Source organism: Polyodon spathula, chromosome 27, assembly GCF_017654505.1.
Source record: "Polyodon spathula isolate WHYD16114869_AA chromosome 27, ASM1765450v1, whole genome shotgun sequence".
In the NCBI taxonomy this organism is placed as follows: Eukaryota; Metazoa; Chordata; class Actinopteri; order Acipenseriformes; family Polyodontidae; genus Polyodon; species Polyodon spathula.
This window is the reverse complement of record NC_054560.1, coordinates 6,653,561-6,670,796: the sequence shown is the minus strand read 5'-3', so window position 1 is coordinate 6,670,796 and position 17,236 is coordinate 6,653,561. Positions and strand designations below refer to the sequence as shown.

At 49.2% G+C, this 17,236-nt stretch overlaps 2 protein-coding genes across 2 annotated transcripts in view; both read left to right on the top strand.

Annotated features, from left to right (window-relative positions):
• Positions 1-17,236, top strand: part of LOC121301280 (RNA polymerase II elongation factor ELL-like) — a 794,007-nt gene that overhangs the window by 181,834 nt on the left and 594,937 nt on the right. The gene's annotated exons all lie outside the window — the stretch shown is intronic.
• Positions 1-17,236, top strand: part of LOC121301275 (semaphorin-6B-like) — a 48,149-nt gene that overhangs the window by 15,688 nt on the left and 15,225 nt on the right. The window contains exons 3-7 of the mRNA XM_041230485.1: positions 4,918-5,041; positions 6,305-6,419; positions 9,454-9,514; positions 10,608-10,670; positions 14,968-15,069. Coding sequence (XP_041086419.1) covers positions 4,936-5,041; positions 6,305-6,419; positions 9,454-9,514; positions 10,608-10,670; positions 14,968-15,069 — 447 coding nt within the window. The 5' untranslated portion in view covers positions 4,918-4,935. The remainder of the gene's footprint in view (positions 1-4,917; positions 5,042-6,304; positions 6,420-9,453; positions 9,515-10,607; positions 10,671-14,967; positions 15,070-17,236) is intronic.

Genomic DNA, 17,236 nt, shown 5'->3' with positions numbered 1-17,236 from the left:
AGATGATGTAGAGGTACCAACATTATTTACTGCTTGAACAGATAACAATGACTCTATGAGGGAAATGTTCCAGTTTTGCTTGTACAGAACTTCAGTATTGAATTGGTATCCAGCAGTCGGGTCAGTTAAATAGCACTGGAGTACAGGAAGAGGCAAGGTTACAGGTCCCTGCCTTACATACTGTATATGAAGCACTGCAGTTTAAGCCCTTCTCTGTTCAGCTCTGTGCTGGAGCTGTGAGTTACTGTACCAGCTGCCCCTCTCTAGGGAATAGAAATCTGAAGCCTCATCAAAGCCCTGTCTTCAGGCTTGTTATGTATTTTATTTATACCATAAGCCACTATTAATAGTGCAGTTTTTTCAGTCTGCTCTCCATCTCTGTCTCTGTCTCTGTCTCTGTCTCTGTCTCTGTCTCTGTCTCTCTGTGCCTTAGAGAGGCAGCGAGGAAAGGGGAGTGAGGACTGGAGGGGTTATTAGTGGATGAGTTCTGTTCATTGTCTCATCAGCTGATGTAAAAACATGTGGAGACATTTGTATTATCTCCTATGAGAGCAAGAAGACGAGAAATCCAGGAGAGGCAGCCTGGGGTGTGACTGTGAGTCTCTCCCTTTATCTCTCCCTCTATCCTCTATATGTAGCAGAATGTTCTCTCTCTTTGCAGAGCATCGCAGGGGTTGAACCCAGTGCAGAAGCAGCTCCAGGTCTCCTCTGCACTCGTTGCTCTGCCTCGGGGGAAAGATCAGCCACGCTGCCTGCTTCAGACATACTGCTCAAATAACACTTATTAAGTTACATTAGGAGTGCTGTCAGTGTGTGGAGAGGCACACACTGCGCTGTGAGGTACACAGCAGTGTTAGCACTGTCATCTCTGTCAGTGTGTGGAGAGGCACACACTGCGCTGTGAGGTACACAGCAGTGTTAGCACTGTCCTCTCTGTCAGTGTGTGGAGAGGCACACACTGCGCTGTGAGGTACACAGCAGTGTTAGCACTGTCCTCTCTGTCAGTGTGTGGAGAGGCACACACTGCGCTGTGAGGTACACAGCAGTGTTAGCACTGTCCTCTCTGTCAGTGTGTGGAGAGGCACACACTGCGCTGTGAGGTACACAGCAGTGTTAGCACTGTCCTCTCTGTCAGTGTGTGGAGAGGCACACACTGCTCTGTGAGGTACACAGCAGTGTTAGCACTGTCATCTCTGTCAGTGTGTGGAGAGGCACAAATTGCTCTGTGAGGTACACAGCAGTGTTAGCACTGTCCTCTCTGTCAGTGTGTGGAGAGGCACACACTGCGCTGTGAGGTACACAGCAGTGTTAGCACTGTCCTCTCTGTCAGTGTGTGGAGAGGCACGCACTGCGCTGTGAGGTACACAGCAGTGTTAGCACTGTCCTCTCTGTCAGTGTGTGGAGAGGCACGCACTGCGCTGTGAGGTACACAGCAGTGTTAGCACTGTCCTCTCTGTCAGTGTGTGGAGAGGCACAAATTGCTCTGTGAGGTACACAGCAGTGTTAGCACTGTCCTCTCTGTCAGTGTGTGGAGAGGCACGCACTGCGCTGTGAGGTACACAGCAGTGTTAGCACTGTCCTCTCTGTCAGTGTGTGGAGAGGCACGCACTGCGCTGTGAGGTACACAGCAGTGTTAGCACTGTCCTCTCTGTCAGTGTGTGGAGAGGCACACACTGCGCTGTGAGGTACACAGCAGTGTTAGCACTGTCCTCTCTGTCAGTGTGTGGAGAGGCACGCACAGCGCTGTGAGGTACACAGCAGTGTTAGCACTGTCCTCTCTGTCAGTGTGTGGAGAGGCACACACTGCGCTGTGAGGTACACAGCAGTGTTAGCACTGTCATCTCTGTCAGTGTGTGGAGAGGCACACACTGCGCTGTGAGGTACACAGCAGTGTTAGCACTGTCCTCTCTGTCAGTGTGTGGAGAGGCACGCACTGCGCTGTGAGGTACACAGCAGTGTTAGCACTGTCCTCTCTGTCAGTGTGTGGAGAGGCACACACTGCGCTGTGAGGTACACAGCAGTGTTAGCACTGTCCTCTCTGTCAGTGTGTGGAGAGGCACAAATTGCTCTGTGAGGTACACAGCAGTGTTAGCACTGTCCTCTCTGTCAGTGTGTGGAGAGGCACAAATTGCTCTGTGAGGTACACAGCAGTGTTAGCACTGTCTAACTCTCTATCTGTAAATGGCATCTGCCTGTCTTTGTGTGTGCTTATTTATAAACAGGCTCTCTGCCTGTCTCTCTGCAGTTCTACCTCTTCCTCGCTCTGGAGGCTTGCTGTTGCTCTTTATATCCATCTGTGTATGTGTGTGTGCAGTGTTGTCTGTGTGTGTCTGTGTGAATGTGTATGTGTATATGTCTGTGTGAATGTGTGTCTGTGTATGTGCAGTATTTTCTGTGTGTGTACAGTGTTGTCTGTGTGTGTATGTGTGTGTGTCTGTGTGAATGTGTGTGTGTGTGTATTGTGTAACACACACATGAATGGTCACAGACACACACAGCCACACACCAATGTACACACACAAACTTGTGAAGGACATACATGTGGTTGTGTGTGTTGGTGTGTGTGTGTCTGTTTTTGTGTGTATTTCTGTGTCCTAAAGTGTATGTGTGTGGTGTGTGTGGTTACAGAATCTATGTGTGTGTGTGTGTGTGTCTGTGTATGTGCAGTATTTTCTGTGTGTGTATGTGTGTGTGTGTGTGTGTGGTTATTGCTCTCCCTCTCTTTCCTCTTGCTCTCTCTCTCTCTCTCTCTCTCTCTCTTTCTGCGTCTCTATTTCTTTTTCTCAGTGTATCTGGCTGGCTGGCGCTTTAGCTATCCGTGTCTCTGTTATGACTAAGTCAGTCCCACAGCTCCCATCTCCTTAGCAACTGCTCCACTAAACAGCAAAGCTCTCTGCAGTAAAGCAGTGAGCTTCCCAGGGCTCGTTCCTCTCATCTGTAGCTGTTTTATCTCCTCTTTAGTGAGAGTGGCTGCAATGAAGCCACACGTTTCAACTCCCCTTCAATGTGATTCTTCTGATTGTATTACCTTGATTGTAGAAAGGATGAGTATCTAGAAAACTGACCCTGTAACTCATGTTGAAACTGTATGGACCCGGAATGCACTGAATCCTATTACTTGTGCACATTGTGAAGAGCAAGGCTTTAGGTAGGAAAGATAGATGGTTAGACAAATAGGATAGCTAGTCATCACTCCCTGATATAGGTAACATTTCACTCTGTTGTTGGTCTGCCATTTCCATACAAACACACACACACACACACTCACAATAGCGGTTTCTCTTTCTAGAAGGAAGCTCTGTTGTAACTGGAACTCCTGGCTCTTTAGGTGTGTGCATGTGCGTGCGTGTGTGCATGTGCGTGCGTGTGTGCAGTGACGAGAAACTGCAGCTATATCAAGATGAGAAAGAGACAAAGGGATGAGGGGAGAGAGGAAGGAAGTGTTTTTAAAGGATAATAACTCCTTTTCCTGGGAGCAAATGGAACCTCACTAGCTCTATCTACACGTGTGAACCCACAATGCCTAACCCAGGCCAACTCTGTTAACTCTGCACAAAGGCTTTCATCTTGAGATTGCTTGTAGCGTTGAGGGAGGGGGTGTGAAATAGATTGCAGCAACACCCCGCAAGGTTCTGTCTCTCCTCTGTGAAGCCTGGTCCTTTCTTCCCCCTCAGTCTCTCTACCTCTCAGTCCCTCTCTACCTGTCTGTCTCTCTCTACCTCTCTGTCTCTCTCTACCTCTCTGTCTAGCTCTCTGCCCCCATTTAGCAGAGTTGGTTTATAGCCTCCTTTATTTTTTGGTGCTCCTGAACTTCACACTGATGACTCGACTGACTGCACTGTTTCAGTCTGGCACGGGTAGGAGAGCAGTGTGAAGGGCTTCAGTCTAACCCACTGCAGCACCTTGCAGCCTGTGTGTGTTTCTGAGAGCCTGGAAATGCACAGCGAGAGCGGGTAGAAAACAGGAAGGCTTCATCTCCAAGTCTGCTGCCAAAATATGTAAAGAATGTTTTCTTGGGTCATTAATCACTGAGTGAGGAAGAAAACAAATATGTGCATTAGACTCTGCATTCAGGGTGATCTTAGTTCCATCCACTGGCAGTGCCTGGAATTAAAATTGTGTTTGACAAGAAGTTGTTTATTGTGTCGCACTTGAATTGATCAGGCAACAACTCTTAATAACTGAGTAGCTCTGCTAACCATGTACTTGTAATTCATATTCCTTTACCTGCCCTGTGGATGACAGAATGCATGCCAAGGCTACAGTTAACATGCTAATATAGAACAGCAATGCATTTAGTTCTGCTTAACTGCAGTGTGATTGCTCCCTCTCTGTCTGAAACCCTGTAACCTCTCTCTTCTAATTGTGCTCAATGAATGCGTGAAGCCTGGCACCCATCATGAATTATTAACAGCAGCAATGATGCTCTCCTGCTAATAAGTGACGGCTGTGTTGTTCTGTCTCTTTCCTATCCTCTGTCTGCCCTCTCATCACTCTCACTGTTTCTTTTACCCATTCTTTCTATTGCTCTTTCCCCAGCCTCCTCCTATCCTAGCCGTTCCTCCTCTCTGCTTGACCTTTCTCCTTCATCTATTTTCTCCTTCATCTCTGTCATCTTCACTTCTCCTTTTCTCCCCTTTTGATGGTGATTGATGGCCTCTTCCTCAGAGGTCTCAGTCATGTCCACCAATGTGTCCAGTGTGTGAGTGGTTCACTGTGAAGGGTGCCTCTCGGTTGCACAGGGAAATGCTATAGAATCTATGAAGACAGAGAAGTGTTCTGACGGTACTCTATTTGAATATTAGTCATGTAATGTGAATGTACAAAGTGATTCTGCATGATATTCTATTCTGTGTTGCTGTAGTGCAGAGGATATGGAATCATCAGTCAGTGAACCAGCTCTCTCCTCTCTCACAGAGTCACTTTCCTGTTGCCATGACAATGCAAGCCCCACCCCTGCTCCTGCTCACCCTGCTGCTCCAATTGGCCAACTCTGCTTTCCCTGAACAAACACAGCCACTGAGCACAGTCCCTGTGGGAGGTAAGTGTCCTCCTTTTAAAGGGCCAGCGCTCCGTTGCTTTACACAAGGGGATAGTGCAAGGCATGAGTTCTGGATACAATGTCATTTGATTTGCACACCTGTAATGCTTGTTAACAGGCTGTTTAACTGTTGTGCTGTCAATGTATTGAGAGAGTGTGTGGGGGGATGATGCAGGGTTCTTTGTCCTTGTGCACGCTCTGATCCCTGGTAAAGCTGAGACTCTGAGTCCAGGGGATGGTAATATTTCATGCAATATCTCAGGGGGGCAGGGGGCAGAGGGGCAGGGAGCAGGGAGGCTGAACGCTCTCATTAACTTGCACTCCAATCTTAATGTATAATAAATAGGAGGAGTGGCAAACACTGTTGCAGCAGCAAAGGTCATTCAAAATGATCTGGACAAGATTCAGAACTGGGCAGACACATGGCAAATGACATTTAATAGAGAAAAGTGTAAGGTACTGCACGCAGGAAATAAAAATGTACATTATAAATATCATGTGGGTGATACTGAAATTGGAGAAGGAATCTATGAAAAAGACCTAGGAGTTTTTGTTGACTCAGAAATGTCTTCATCTAGACAATGTGGGGAAGCTATAAAAAAGGCCAACAAGATGCTTGGCTACATTGTGAAAAGTGTTGAATTTAAATCAAGGAAAGTAATGTTAAAACTGTACAATGCATTAGTAAGACCTCATCTTGAATATTGTGTTCAGTTCTGGTCACCTCGCTATAAAAAAGATATTGCTGCTCTAGAAAGAGTGCAAAGAAGAGCGACCAGAATTATTCCAGGTTTAAAAGGCATGTCATATGCAGACAGGCTAAAAGAACTGAATCTGTTCAGTCTTGAACAAAGAAGACTACGTGGCGACCTAATTCAAGCATTCAAAATTCTAAAAGGTATTGACAATGTCAACCCAAGGGACTTTTTCGACCAGAAAAAAGAAACAAGGACCAGGGGTCACAAATGGAGATTAGACAAAGGGGCATTCAGAACAGAAAATAGGAGGCACTTTTTTACACAGAGAATCATGAGGGTCTGGAACAAATCCCCAGTAATGTTGTTGAAACTGACACCCTGGGATCCTTCAAGAAGCTGCTTGATGTGATTCTGGGATCAATACGTTGCTAATAACCAAATGAGCAAGATGGGCCGAATGGCCTCCTCTTGTTTGTAAACTTTCTTATGTTCTTATGTTCTTAATGCTGCTGTGTGTCTTCTCTCCATTTCCACTGTCTCATTCCCTGCCTATCACTCCCTTCAGCTGTCAGACAGTACCCTGTGTTTGTGGGTCGATCGCAGGGCTCGGTTCTGAGGCAGGAGCCCCTCCATATCCAGAGGATTCTGCAGGTGAACCGCACTCTCTACATCGGAGCCAGGTACTGATCCAGCATTCAGTACTATATATACTAATATTGCCAAGCTAGTGATAAACAACAAGAACTGAACAAAGTCTTAGTAAACCCAGTGGTACAGGGTAAGTGTAAAGTAAGTATCTTGTCTTCACTCACAGAAGCAGTTTAAGTACCTGCACTTCGCTCTCTGAAGTGAAGAAACATTCCTCAATAATCAATGAAGAATTCGCTCATTGATTTACTCATGTTTCTCTCTGTTGGCTGTAAATCTCCTGCTGTTGTGGCTTTTCTAATGAACCTCAATAGAAACCAGATGCTGAATCTCAAAGTTGTTTTCTTCTCTAAGTAATTGTTAAAGTTAAAAAAATAAACAAGCCAACACAGAGTCATTGTGTTAAGGATCCGAATGCTTTTGTGCCCAAACTCAGCTTGTTGACGTGTGCAGCAGAGTGTGTCTTTCAAGCATGGCATCCTAGAGCACTGTATAGCACTGAAACACTGGACCCTGCATATAACTCATTACTGCATAGCACTGAAACACTGGACCCCGCACACACCTCATTACTGCATAGCACAGAAACACTGGACCCCACACACACCTCATTACTGTGTAGCTCTGAAACACTGGACCCCGCACACACCTCATTACTGCATAGCACTGAAACACTGGACCCCGCACACACCTCATTACTGCATAGCACTGAAACACTGGACCCCACACATACCTCATTACTGCATAGCACTGAAACACTGGATCCCACACACACCTCATTACTGTGTAGCTCTGAAACACTGGACCCCGCACACACCTCATTACTGCATAGCACTGAAACACTGGACCCCACACATACCTCATTACTGCATAGCACTGAAACACTGGACCCCACACATACCTCATTTCTGTGTAGCTCTGAAGAACTAGGCTGTATTGACAAGCTATATTGTTCTCCTGACATCCTGGGAAGTCGTGTCTGTAGGCTGGAAGGAAGAGGGGATGGGAACTCTGGGAATTCCAGGAAAGGGCCGGCAATGATTATCAGCCCTGTTCCTGCTCAATACCCGCCCCCTCGGACCTGGAGAAGCACTCAGCTCATGCAGACATGCAGGATCACTCAGGCTGGGGCTGCCAGTGATAAGACTAAGAGAATAGACCCGTGCAGAGCTCCCGGCAGTCTGTCTACGCACCGCTGCTTGCTTTACTTAAACCCGAAAACGAAGATGAATGCTCTTGAAATACTGATCGTTATTAGACCATTTCAAATAGGCGTAAAGATGCATTATAGTAAAATATTCTCTGTTTAAAGACTCTGCAGTGACCGAGGTTCAACCCTGCATAGCTGCACATACCTCAACACACTTGAGTTCACTTAGACTAACCTGAACACACCTGAGTTCACATAGACTAACCTGAGTTCACTTAGACTAACCTGAACACACCTGAGTTCACTTAGACTAACCTGAACACACCTGAGTTCACTTAGACTAATCTGAACACACCTGAGTTCACTTAGACTAACCTGAACACACCTGAGTTCACATAAACTAACCTGAACACACCTGAGTTCACTTAGACTAACCTGAACACACCTGAGTTCACATAGACTAACCTGAACACACCTGAGTTCACTTAGACTAACCTGAACACACCTGAGTTCACTTAGACTAACCCTGAACACACCTGAGTTCACATAGACTAACATGAACACACCTGAGTTCACTTAGACTAACCTGAACACACCTGAGTTCACTTAGACTAACCTGAACACACCTGAGTTCACTTAGACTAACCTGAACACACCTGAGTTCACATAGACTAACCTGAACACACCTGAGTTTACTTAGACTAACCTGAACACACCTGAGTTCACTTAGACTAACCCTGAACACACCTGAGTTCACATAGACTAACATGAACACAGCTGGAGAGCTTTCTCTCACACTCATTAAACTTAGCAACGCTCCCTCCAAAGAGCTCAGTCTCTAAATGTACTCCTGGATAGAAATGCTGACAACACAACCCTATCCCATGTAAGGCAGGCTCAACAAGCCCTCCCTCTCTCCAATGTGATTGGAATTGACCTGCTATTGTTTTGTATTGGTGTTCTTCGCTTTCACTGCAGTTGAACAGTAATCGTCTCCATCAGTCCTCGTGTCTCCAGCATCCCTCTGACTCCTCCGCGGCTGCTGCCCTCCCTCTAGTACAGCTAATGGTCCTGAAGGGGGAGGCTATTGATCTGGCTGCTGGTCTAGCTGGCATTCCTGCAGAGTCAGGAGTCCCAACCAGATCCTGCTGCTTCAACACAGTGCCCTCTCTTGTTTTACACGCTGCCATTACAGCTAATGGACTTCTGCTGAACCCGAGACTGGGTTAGGTCAAATACATTTTGCTTGTTTGGTTTGTAAATGTAAAAGAATTGTTAAATTGATTTGAAACTGTTGCACTGTCATTTAAAATCTCTCTCTCTTCCCCACTCCCCTTCTCTCTATCCCTCTCTCCCCCTCTCTATTCCTCTCTCCCCCCTCTCGCTCTCCCTTCTCTCTTTCTACCCCTCCCTCTTCCTCTCTCTGTCCTCCATCTCTCTACAAGGGGGGGGGGATGGGGGGGGGGAGGTTTCTCTCTCCCTCTCCTCCCTCTCCCCTCTCCCTCTCTCTCTCTCCCCTCTCCACCCTCTCTCTCTTCCACTCTCCCTCTCGCCCCCTTTCTCTCCCTCTCTCCTTCTCCCACTCTCCCTCTCTCCATCTCTTCCCCCTCTCCCTCTTCCTTCTCTCTCTACCCCTCCCTCTCCCTCTCTCCCCCCTCTCTCTCTCCCCTCCCTCCTCTCTCCTCTCTCCCTCTCCCTCTCCCTCTCCCTCTCCCCCTCTCCCTCCTCTCTCTCTCTCTCCCTCTCTCCCTCTCCCTCTCCTCTCTCTCTCTCCCTCTCTCCCCCTCCATTCTCTCTTCTCCCTCTCTCTCCCTCTCTCTCTCCCTCTCCCTCCTCTCTCTCTCCCTCTCTCTCCTCTCCCTCTCTCCCCCCTCTCCCTCTCTCCCCCCTCACTCCTCCCTCTCCCTCTCTTTCAGAGATGATCTGTACCGTGTGGATCTGGATGTGCTGGTGGGGGAGGAGATGTTTTACAGCAGGGTGAGTAGAGCGGGGCTCACACACAGTGACACATTGGATCTCAGCTGGATTGATCTCACTCCTGAGTGCTAACCTTCACTCTGTACTGTACTACAGTGCAGCTGGGAGCAGTGACATGCAATCCGCTGTAACCGAGCTCTGCTCCCTGGGGCGCAGTTAAACACAAAGACAGATGCGCTCCAGACAGCAAGCATCTTGTTTCCTGGGAAAGGAGGCAAGCTGATTTTGGGAGCAGCCCAGGAATGGAGACTGCATCCCTTTTCTGTTCTTGGGAATGTCTCTGTATCCACTCCTCCTTCCTCTCTGAGGACCCAGGGGCTAGGGGGGGCATAGCAGGGGGGGCACAGCACACACAGGGATGTCTCCCAAAGGACCTCAGCCAGAGGATCAGTTTATTTACATTCGCTCTGCTGTTCGGATCTTGGGGTTCTTGTATTTTGAATGAAACGCTACTTTGACTTCTCCTGCTCTATTGCAAGGTTCCTATGCACTCCACTCTCACTGTCTGTGATGCGGAGCTGCTATCCACACCTCGGCACTCGTTCTCATGTGCTCTAACTCAGCTGTGGCTGATATACGGCTGCTGTGTTATGCACCCTGTTGCAATGTTATCTCTCAAACAAGCTTGCCATGCACTCTGCCCTTAATTTAAAGCTCTCGGTTTGCAGTGCTATCTCCGTGATGAGGCTGTTACACCTTGGCTACAAAACGAAATCCCATTAGAAGCGTTTCTCATTGAGGCTGCAGATTGCTGTCCCAGGCAGATGGAGGAGCGGGTGATAGTAATAATGGTTTCTGTGTCAGCCTCAGTGACGCAGTCTAATGCAATGTCAGTTTCAGAGTGAGAGTACAGTGCTGCCCCAGAGCTAATGTTTAGGGGTCTGCTCAAGTGAAGAAGCTCTCCTCAGCTCTAATCACTGGGCCACATTACCTCCCAGTCCCTCAGGTATAACCACTGGGACCCACTGCCTCCCAGTCCCTCAGGTATAACCACTCGGACCCACTGCCTCCCAGTCCCTCAGGTATAACCACTGGGACCCACTGCCTCCCAGTCCCTCAGCTCTAATCACTCTGACTCTATGTGTCCCTGCAGAAGCACACCTGGAAATCGAATCAGAATGACATCAGAGTCTGCAGGATGAAAGGCAAACATGAGGTAAGCTAATCCAAGGTTAGCGCTGGTCATAAAAGAGCATGTGTTGTGTTTGAGGAAGCGAGAGTGTTCTCACAGCTCAATGAGTGAATGATCAGGTTCCTGACTGGAGGGCTTCAGTTGGATTTCTGCCACACTGTTTTCACATGTTTGTTTCATTATAGTGAGAGAAATGCGTCAGCATAGTGCCAGGTGTCAAAGAGACCAGCCCTGTCATCTTTCTTTCTTTCTCAGAGAAGACACTTTGATGGTGATGGTACTTTAAAGCTTTGAGTTTGATCATGAAAACAAATTGTAATTGGCTGATTTTGTGACAATGCTTTGTAAAATTTGCTTTTTTGTATGAAAACGTGTGAGAGATAAAATATCAGATAAGAATTTGTCAGAACAATCCCTAAGAGGAATTTGGCCATTAGAAATTTGCACTTTATTTAATAAAAACTGAGGAAATTATTTTAAACACGAATTTCGATCACTAGAAGTATTTAAACAGCTGGTCAAAAATGCACGCTCCATCTGTACACCCGACGTTCTCCCCTCGACCCGCTCTCCATCTCCCCTCAACCCTCTCTCCATCTCCCCTCAACCCGCTCTCCATCTCCCCTAGACCCGCTCTCCATCTCCCCTCGACCCGCTCTCCATTTCCCCTAGACCCGCTCTCCATCTCCCCTCGACCCGCTCTCCATCTCCCCTAGACCCGCTCTCCATCTCCCCTCGACCCGCTCTCCATCTCCCCTCGACCCGCTCTCCATCTCCCCTCGACCCGCTCTCCATCTCCCCTCGACCCGCTCTCCATCTCCCCTAGACCCGCTCTCCATCTCCCCTCGACCCGATCTCCGTCTCCCCTAGACCCGCTCTCCATCTCCCCTAGACCCTCTCTCCATCTCCCCTAGACCCGCTCTCCATCTCCCCTAGACCCACTCTCCATCTCCCCTAGACCCGCTCTCCATCTCCCCTCGACCCGCTCTCCATCTCCCCTAGACCCGCTCTCCATCTCCCCTAGACCCGCTCTCCATCTCCCCTCGACCCGCTCTCCATCTCCCCTAGACCCACTCTCCATCTCCCCTAGACCCGCTCTCCATCTCCCCTAGACTCTCCATCCTACCTTCTCACCCACGTGTTTTGTTTTTCCCCCTGTATCCTGTCGAAATGATTTAGTCAGATGTGATTTATTAGCTGTCTGCGTAATTGGTTTTGTAATTAATTATTTCTGGTTGATTGATCAGAACTGACACATTCTCATAATCCAGTAGAAAATTCACATTCTCATAATCCTAGTAGAAAATTCAATTTTAATCTTAACTGCTCTCCTTTCATGTCCCTTTCGCTTGTCCCCCCAGCCAGAGGAATGTCAATGTGATCTGACTCCCATCATGTGTAGTGACACTAGACTGAGGGCTGCTGTTGTGTGTGTGTGTGTGTGTGTGTGTGTGTGTGTGTGTGTGTGTGTGTGTGTGTGTGTGTGTGTGTGTGTGTGTGTGTGTGTGTGTGTGTGTGTGTGTGTGTGTGTGTGTGTGTGTGTGTGTGTGTGTGTGTGTGTGTGTGTGTGTGTGTGTGTGTGTGTGTGTGTGTGTGGGTGTGTGTCGGTATGAGTGTGTGTGTCTGGAGGGGTGTGAGTGTGTGTGTGTGTGTGAGTCTGACTGTGGTCTGTGTGGTGTCACACCACTGGAGGGGTATTGCCGCCACTGGAGGGGTATGAGCGTGTGTGTGTGTCTGTGTGTGTGTGTGTGTTTGTGTGTCTGGAGGGGTGTGAGTGTGTGTGTGTGTGTGTGTGTGTGAGTCTGTGTGTGTCTGTGTGTGTGTGTGTCTGGAGGGGTGTGAGCGTGTGTGTGTCTGTGAGTGTGTATGTGTGTGTCTGTTTCTTAATTCTTTTTTTATTGGGTTGTTTCACCTTGAGTCCATCCTTTTGAAGGAAGCTTTATTAAAGTAATAAATCATCTCAATGTGCAGATGTGCTGAATTGTACACAGCATTACAACATCCCCTCCGAACACACACACACACAGACACACACACACACACACACACACACAGCGCTACAGCATTACAACGTCCCACGAACACACACACACACACACACACACACACACACACACACAGCGCTACAACATTACATCATCCCCTCCGAACACACACACACACACACACATGCTACACAATGATTACAACCATGCCCTACAACATATACACACTACACCACATGCCCTCCGAACACACACACACACACACACACACACACACACACACACACACAGCATTCACGGCATTACAAACACCCACACGAACACACAACTCGACACACACACACACAGCGCTTACAGCATCCCCTACATCACTCACCACACACCACAACACACCACACACACACACACAGCACTATAGCATTACAACATGCCCTCCGAACACACACACACACACACACGCACACAGCGCTACAGCATTACATCATCCCCTCCAAACACACACACACTCACTCACACACACACTAGAAACAAGATGCTGGGCTCGCCTGTCGGGGGAAATAAACTGCGAAATAAAATCAAATTGCAGAGAGGTCACAGGGGGGCACTCTGCTCAAGGGCAAGGGGGGGTATTAAGAGAGATAGAGCTATCTGAGAGGGAGATTGAGATACTGAGAGGAAAGAGGGAAGAAAAGGGAGAGATGTGTTGTGACACAGCAGGGAAAGGGACAGGCAGACCGGCTTACCTGAAACAGAGTGCTTCCCTGTCAGCCTCACTGAGGAATCTCATTGTTTATTCAGAGAAACATCTGGCAGGGACTCAGAGAGGGAGGCTGCTGCGTCTCGATCAGTCTCTCAGTGCTAATTCCAAGTCATTTACAAAAATAAACAGCATTTCTACAATTCTCTCAGCTGTAATGTTATTTAGCCATGCCCTAGAGGTAAGGGAATAGAATTACACAATGAAAATTGAGTTGGAGAGAACAGTGACATACTGCCAGCATCGGGAGGTCGTTACTGAATCTAAGCTGCAGTGCCAGGTGTGAGGTACTCTGAATCGGGGGTTGCTCGCCACCCAGGGGCTCCCCCGAACCAACCCTGAACTGAACCCAGGGGCTCCCCCGAACCAACCCTGAACTGAACCCAGGGGCTCCCCCGAACCAACCCTAAACTGCACCCAGAGGATCCCTCGAACCAACCCTGAACTGCACCCAGGGGCTCCCCCGAACCAACCTTGAACTGCACCCAGGGGCTCCCCCGAACCAACCCTGAACTGAACCCAGGGGCTCCCCCGAACCAACCTTGAACTGCACCCAGGAGCTCCCCCGAACCAACCCTGAACTGCACCCAGGGGCTCCCCCGAACCAACCCTGAACTGCACCCAGGGGCTCCCCCGAACCAACCCTGAACTGCACCCAGGGGCTCCCCCGAACCAACCCTGAACTGCACCCAGGGGCTCCCCCGAACCAACCCTGAACTGCACCCAGGGGCTCCCCCGAACCAACCCTGAACTGCACCCAGGGGCTCCCCCGAACCAACCCTGAACTGCACCCAGGGGCTCCCCCGAACCAACCCTGAACTGAACCCAGGGGCTCCCCCGAACCAACCCTGAACTGAACCCAGGGGCTCCCCCGAACCAACCCTGAACTGCACCCAGGGGCTCCCCCGAACCAACCCTGAACTGCACCCAGGGGCTCCTCTGAACCAACCCTGAACTGCACCCAGGGGCTCCCCCGAACCAACCCTGAACTGAACCCAGGGGCTCCCCTGAACCAAGCCAGAACTCTGCAGCCAGCAAACACCCTCCCTTCAGGGGACACTTTTTAAGTTAAAAATCACATTTTATGTAAATGAAATCTTTCAGAGGGAGCACAGCTGCGAAAGCACTTCAGTACCCCCCCTCCATTACATCAGCCCCAGCACTGACTCTACAGTATGAGCTGTCGGAGCCAGAGCCCCTTTCTGAGCCCCTTTCCAGAGCAGCTGACACGGGGCTGGCAGTGAGCAGCATGGGGAGGAGAGTGAGAGTGTGATTGAAACCTGACTCCTGCTGGACATATAGTATGTACATAGACAAGTCCTCACCAATCACACAGATCCAGTTTCTTCTACAAATCATGATCATTTTATTACTCTGCTAGTGATCTGAGTTCTGCTAAGGAAGATGCTCATGTATATCACAACACTGGCATGCATTGTTATAAACCCATTATATTGTGACCCATTCTCTACTCACTCAGCCATATTCACATGCTGTTAAAAGCAGCCTGCATTGAAAGCTGTGCAGCAAGGGGAGGGAGGTGTTTCTGTGCTTGACCTCTGATCTGACCTCTTGACAGGACGAGTGTCGGAACTTCATGAAGGTTCTGCTGAGCCGGAGGGACGGCACACTGTTTGTGTGCGGAACCAACGCCTTTAACCCTCTGTGTGCCAACTACTCCGTGAGTACTGGCCCCCGCTGCACTCTGAGACACCCCTTTGTGTGTTAATGAAACCTCTGCTCAGTCAGGGAACTTTATTTCTTGATGAAAGAATTGTGCCACTTTCATACTATTTAAATCTGGACCCACGTGTCTTTACAGTTTGCATGGCTGCAGTGCCTGGGAGTTGTTCAGTGTAGTTAGGCTTCGGTTTGACCTGTGCATTATACCACCTTGTGACTGTAATTATTAGATGAACTGCACTGATTCTCTCAACACAAACCAGGGCTGACATTCCAGGTTTACTGTGCTCCGGTCCATAGCATGTCAATTCAATCTCGGGTGTGACTCAGTAAAACCAGGAGGGGCTCAACTGCTCTGCAACAGGTGCCTGATTTCCATGTCATGCATAGTGATGTGCAAACTCTCCCGAGAGACTGGCTGGAATCACTGTTGTTTTTTGTTGGTTGTTTTACACTCCACACTGATGCTGCACACAGTGGGCTTGCTGCTTGCTGCAGCTGCTCCTGGGCTCCAGTTTCTGAGTGGAGAGGCTGCTGCAATAACCACCCAGCCGTGTGAACCCTGCGCTTGCTGCAGCTGGTGTTGGGGTTTCAGCAGCATATTTCTAAGCAGTGGAAGTGTTTCGCTTTGCACAGCTGTCATAGTTTTGACAAATGGCTCGACATAAGAGCAAGGAGACAGGCTGGCAGAGGGGGAGTGGAGAGTGAAGAAGGGCAGGGGGGCGCTACATCCCAGTCCATCACACGCACACTCAGCTCTAACCCACTAGCCCACACTGCCTCCCAGCCAGCTCTAACTCTAACCACTCTAACCACACCACACTGCCTCCCAGTCCCTCAGCTCTAACCACTAGACCACACTGCCTCCCAGTCCCTCAGCTCTAACCACTAGACCACACTGTCTCCCAGTCCCTCAGCTCTAACCACTAGCCCACACTGCCTCCCAGTCTCTCAGCTCTAACCACTAGCCCACACTGCCTCCCAGTCCCTCAGCTCTAACCACTAGCCCACACTGCCTCCCAGTCTCACAGCTCTAACCACTAGCCCACACTGCCTCCCAGTCTCTCAGCTCTAACCACTAGCCCACACTGCCTCCCAGTCCCTCAGCTCTAACCACTAGCCCACACTGCCTCCCAGTCCCTCAGCTCTAACCACTAGACCACACTGCCTCCTCCCAGTCTCTCAGCTCTAACCACTAGACCACACCTCCCTCCCAGTCTCTCAGCTCTAACCACTACCCCACACTGCCTCCCAGTCTCTCAGCTCTAACCACTAGCCCACACTGCCTCCCACTCCCTCCCACTCAGTCAGCACTGTCAGCTCTAACCACTAGCACTGACTCCCAGTCCTCAGCTCTGAACCACGCTAGCCCATATTGCCTCCCAGTCTCACAGCTCTAATCACTGCCCACACTGCCTCCCAGTCTCACAGCTCTAAACACTGCCCACACTGCCTCCCAGTCCCTCAGCTCTAACCACTAGCCCACACTGCCTCCCAGATTCTCAGCTCTAATCACTGCCCACACTGTCTCCCAGTCTCTCAGCTCTAACCACTAACCCACACTGCCTCCCAGCCCATCAGCTCTCACTGCTAGGCTACACTGTTTCCATCCCAGTCCTCAAGAGAATTGGTTTAGGGTCCAAGGAAAATCTTTTTTCCCCAGAGGCACAATAAAATCAGTTTGTAGAACAAGTGCATTCAGTTAAAGGGTGGTTCTGTTTAATGGGAATTGAACCAATTTGGTTCCCTCTGCTCTGTTTGGTTTCAAACATGTTGAACTCCACTTGTAAATAAATAAGTAAATAAATAAATACAAATGTATAATAATTCTGCAGCCTGTCCGCTCCCTTCCAGGGCCAGCCGTACATCTCCCCCGAGGGAGTGGAGCTGCGTCTCTGCAGAGTGAGAATTGATGGAACCCAATAAAAGCAGCACTTCAATGGGCAATGAACACGCTCCTAATTTCCAGAGTCTATCACACCAGAGTGCAGCCCTCAATCTTGTTCCATCGATACGGCTTTAAGGCCGCTGTATTAAATGACCAGTTTGTACCAGTTAAGCTGCAGATTAACAAAGCAAGACGGCTGCTTCTTTAATTAAGGGCTGACTCAGCCAGGGCTGTGCTGAGGGGAGGAGGGCACTGAGGGGAGGGGGCTCTGAGGAGA